The following is a 4,554-nucleotide window of genomic DNA, read 5'->3' as shown; positions in this document are numbered from 1 at the left end:
AAAATTGAACGCATATTATTCTATTAGTGATATTAATTTTAAAGTGTATGTGATAAGCAGCATGCGTTATCGTTATTCTTCCACAACGTGCTTTTGTTGTTACGTTGTTATCCATGTTTGAACAGTTAAAATTAATGGTGAAAAATAATGAGTATAAATATATGAATTAATTAATTAATTAGTCGGCTAAGAGCGAAAGGATATTCAATTAATATATTCATTATTCATTTAAGCATGTGATTATTAGAAAGTTTTAATATTGCGACCATCATGAAATCACTCTTCTTAAACTCTCTAAAATTGATATAAAAAAATAGTTATATTTTTAATATTATTTTAAATATTTTTTTGATTTACTTAATTTTTATATAGATCTTTTTTTTTCTCTCTTTTATTTATCTTATGCTAAGTTTTTCACTCTTAAAATTCATCAAAAGATCGAAATCTAAACCTTTTCGATATAAAATACTCATTCTAAAAATTTAAAAAAATAAGAAAATATAATATGAATGATTATATCTCTAATACTCTTCTTCAAATAAGAACTTCAATTCTTTTTAAATTTGCTTGATTTTTGTATACATTTTTTTTTTATTTTTATTTATCTTAAGCTATTTTTTTATTTTTGAGATTTACTAAGAATATTAAACTCTATAACATAGAGCTTATCATGTCATGTGAAATCACTTCTCTTCAAAATTTAAATTAATAGGAGAAGATAATATAAATAGTTATATTTCTAAATTTTTTTAAGCAATAATCCATTTTTAATTAGATCTGTTTGATTTTTGCATAATTTTTTTATTTATTTTATATTATTTTTTTATTTTTAAATTTTATTAAAAATTAAACTCTAAATTTTTAGATATAGAATTTAGGGTAAAAAACCTAAACAAGCCAAAGGGATATCAAATTTACACAAATAAGCCAAAGCAAAATCTGATTCATCAATCAACCAAAGGACATTTCTATATAGTTCGAACCAAATAGGTTCGAACTAACTTTCCAAGTAATTCGAACCAAATAGGTTCGAATTACACATGTTCCCATAGCCACATAATTCGAACCACCATGGTTCGAACTCAACCTCCATAATTCGAACCAAATAGGTACGATTTACACGTAAATTAATTCGAACCAGCTTGGTTCGAATTACACAGACCATATTTCGTACTAGCATGGTTCGAATTAGTGAGGAGGAGAGCTGTATATATATGGTGTGAAGGTGGGTTGATATCATTAGAGTGGGGTTACATGGCTAGTGAGGAGAGTTTCGCTGTGTTGGTTCACCACAGAGGATCCATTAAGAAGAAAACTCGTTCCAGTGTGAAGTTCACTGATAAGGATCCTCTCTGTATTATCGTCATGCCTACGACGAGGTATGAGGACCTTGTTAGCTCTGTACTGCTGAAACTCGGTCTGGAAGGTGTGAAACGGGTTAAGAAGTTTTTTTATCGATTTCCAATCACGGTGCTCCAGAACACCGTAAAGTACGATTGTTTCACGGTCGGGAGTGATGAGGACTTGCAGATCATGTTTCATTGTCGCCGGCAGTTTCCAGAGGTTAGGACACCGTACCAGAACTATTGACAAAGTTGGTTGATGCGGTGTCCAGCTCGGTGGGTTCGAACTGGAATACCACCACTTTAGCCACGGTAGCCGGTTCTAGCTCCAGACCTGCCGTTGCATCTTTCTCCGTCCCTGCGTACGAGCCACCCATCCAACCTGTCGCCTCCCCTCCGTTCGCTGTTGATCTCATCGGCAGTGTAGGCGACGAGGTCGGTGAAGGTGGGTATCTGCCGACATCTTTACAGTGTGCTGCACCGGCTGGGGTTGGAGATGGATTCTTGGATGATCCAAAGGACGATGATGTCGAGCCAGATATGATTGCTGATGACAGTGGCGATGATGTTGGAGCAAGTGAGCCTGCTAGGCCGGGCGGTGGTTCTAGCTCTGGCACGCAGCAGTATCCTCCACATTTTTTCTCTTTGGACTTGGATGCCATGAGGCAGGAGGGGGTTGCTGGGCAGCCGGCTGGATTTGGCGCTATAGATGCTGAAGGGTCTGCAGGTCTGACAGAGTTTCAGGTTGGTCAGCAATTTCCGGATAAAGAAGAGGCCCTGTTAAGTGTCAAGACTTACAGCATCCGGCGAGGGGTACAGTACAAGGTCGTGGAGTCTGACTATCGCCGGTATGTGGGCAAGTGTTCTGAGTTCAGCAATGGGTGCACATGGTTGATTCGGCTCAGTCTCCGACAGCGCAAGGGGATTTGGGAGGTCAAACGTTACAACGGACCGCATACTTGTCTCGCCACCTCCATTTCCAGCGACCACAGGAGTTTGGATTACCATGTCATATCGGCATTCATTATGCCAATGGTGAGGGCTGATGCATCCGTCAGCATCAAAGTACTCATAAATGCCACCACCGCACACTTTGGGTTTAGGCCAACTTACAGGAGGGTCTGGTTGGCGAAGCAGAAGGCTGTTGCCCTCATCTATGGTGACTGGGATGAGTCGTATAACGATCTCCCAAGGTGGGTGTTAGGAGTGCAGTTGACGATGCCTGGTACTGTTGCAGTGCTAAGGACGAGCCCTGTTCGTGTCGGTAGACAGTTGGACGAGTCTCGAGCTTATTTTCACAGACTATTCTGGACCTTTCCACCATGTATCGAGGCATTCCGTCATTGCAAGCCCCTAGTTAGTATTGACGGCACCCATCTGTATGGCAAGTATGGGGGAACGTTGCTTGTCGCGATTGCACAGGATGGGAACTCCAACATACTCCCTGTTGCATTCGCATTAGTCGAGGGTGAGAATGCTGAGTCGTGGTCCTTCTTTCTCTCCCACCTGCGTGAGCATGTGACACCGCAGCCGGGTCTGCTGGTTATCTCGGACAGGCATAACGGCATCAAGGCCGCCCTTGAGGCTCCTGACGGAGGCTGGTTACCTCCGTCTGCATACCGGGCATTCTGCATTCGACATGTTGCGGCAAATTTCGCCCTCACCTTCAAGGGCAAAGACGCAAGAAGGCTACTTGTGAATGCGGCATACGCTAAGACCGAGGTCGAGTTCCAGTACTGGTTTGATATTCTTAGGACCGAAGACCCGGCGATGTGTGACTGGGCTAACCGGATTGAGTATTCCTTGTGAACACAGCATTGTGATGAGGGGCGTAGATTCGGACACATGACGACGAATATATCTGAGTGTGTGAACTCGATCCTCAAGGGTGTCAGAAACCTTCTTGTGTGCTCGCTAGTCAAGGCAACATACGGAAGGTTGGCCGAATTATTTGTTCGCAAAGGGAGGGAGGCTGAGGCGCAGATGGGTACCGGACAACAATTTAGTCAGCACTTGGTGAAGTGTATCGAGGCCAACTTGAAGACGGCTAGGTGCTTCACGGTAACTGTGTACGACAGGGATAACTCCGAGTTCACCGTCGCAGAGACAACTCCGACTGGTTCTTTCTCACTGGGTACCTACAAAGTCTCGCTTGCATCTCACACATGTGACTGCGGATACTTCCAGGCACTTCATTTCCCGTGTCCCCACGCACTGGCATGCTGTGCCTACTCACGGCTTACATGGGAGCCTTACGTCCACCAGGTGTATCGTCTTAGTTCGGTCTTCAGTGTGTATCAGATGGGTTTCACACCTCCCATTCCGGAGGGTTTCTGGCCACCATATGACGGGCCGACTGTCATCCCTGACCCCAATAAGAGGCGTGCGAGAGAGGGTCGTCCCAGGTCCACTTGGATACGGACCAATATGGACGAGGCAGATCCGAACCGGCCAAAGAGATGTGGGCTTTGTCGGCAGCCCAACCACACACGTCGGAGTTGCCCGCAGCTCGGAGGAGCAGAGCACACACGGAGACATGATTAGGTGTATTGGTGGCTTTGGTACTTTTGTTATTTCAATTTCGCGTTTAGATTCCACTATTATCGGTTTTCTTGCTTGTAGTTGGTGACTGATAGAATTTGTTAACGTTAGTGCGATGTACTTTGAATGGGATTTTAGTTAATGAATAAGTTCTGTCACCGCAGTTTTAAATGAAATGTATGTCTAATGCACACCGGCAAAAATAACTTTACGAGTTTTATTAAAACATGATGCGGAAACTATGTTCGTAACTTAAATTGCTTGCTGGAACGAATTCTGAGTAATTCGAACCAAGCTGGTTCGAATTACTTTGTAAATATTTCTTCAGTGTAAATCAAACCTATTAGGGTTCGAACCAATTTGGTTCGAATTATGTTGCTTTGTTCTATACGTGTAATTCGAACCTATTTGGTTCGAATTACTTGGAAAGTGAGTTCGAACCTATTTGGTTCGAACTATATAGAAATGTCCATTGGTTGATTGATGAATCAAATTTTGCTTTGGCTTATTTGTGTCAAATTGATCTCCCTTTGGCTTGTTTAGGTTTTTTACCCTAGAATTTATCATATTATGAAATTATTTTTTAAAAAAACTTAATTTAATAAAAAAATATGAATAATTATATTTTTAATCATTAATATAGTCAAAATTAAAATTGTTCTTGTATGGA

The 4,554-nt window shown here is 41.8% G+C and overlaps 1 protein-coding gene across 1 annotated transcript; it reads left to right on the top strand.

Moving 5' to 3' along the window:
* Window positions 1-3,188: 3,188 nt before the first annotated feature.
* Window positions 3,189-3,887, top strand: LOC114926066 (uncharacterized). The gene has a single exon (XM_029296305.1). The coding sequence runs from the start codon at window positions 3,189-3,191 to the stop codon at window positions 3,885-3,887; it is 699 nt and encodes a 232-aa protein (XP_029152138.1).
* Window positions 3,888-4,554: the final 667 nt, after the last annotated feature.

Source organism: Arachis hypogaea, chromosome 20 (assembly GCF_003086295.3).
Source record: "Arachis hypogaea cultivar Tifrunner chromosome 20, arahy.Tifrunner.gnm2.J5K5, whole genome shotgun sequence".
NCBI lineage: Eukaryota > Viridiplantae > Streptophyta > Magnoliopsida > Fabales > Fabaceae > Arachis > Arachis hypogaea.
Note: the sequence above shows the minus strand (reverse complement) of the source record. Positions and strands in the feature narration are given on the sequence as shown.

Bases quoted from the DNA above. Each gene is read 5' to 3' on its own strand.
- LOC114926066 (XM_029296305.1), top strand. From the start codon at position 3,189: ATGACGACGAATATATCTGAGTGTGTGAACTCGATCCTCAAGGGTGTC.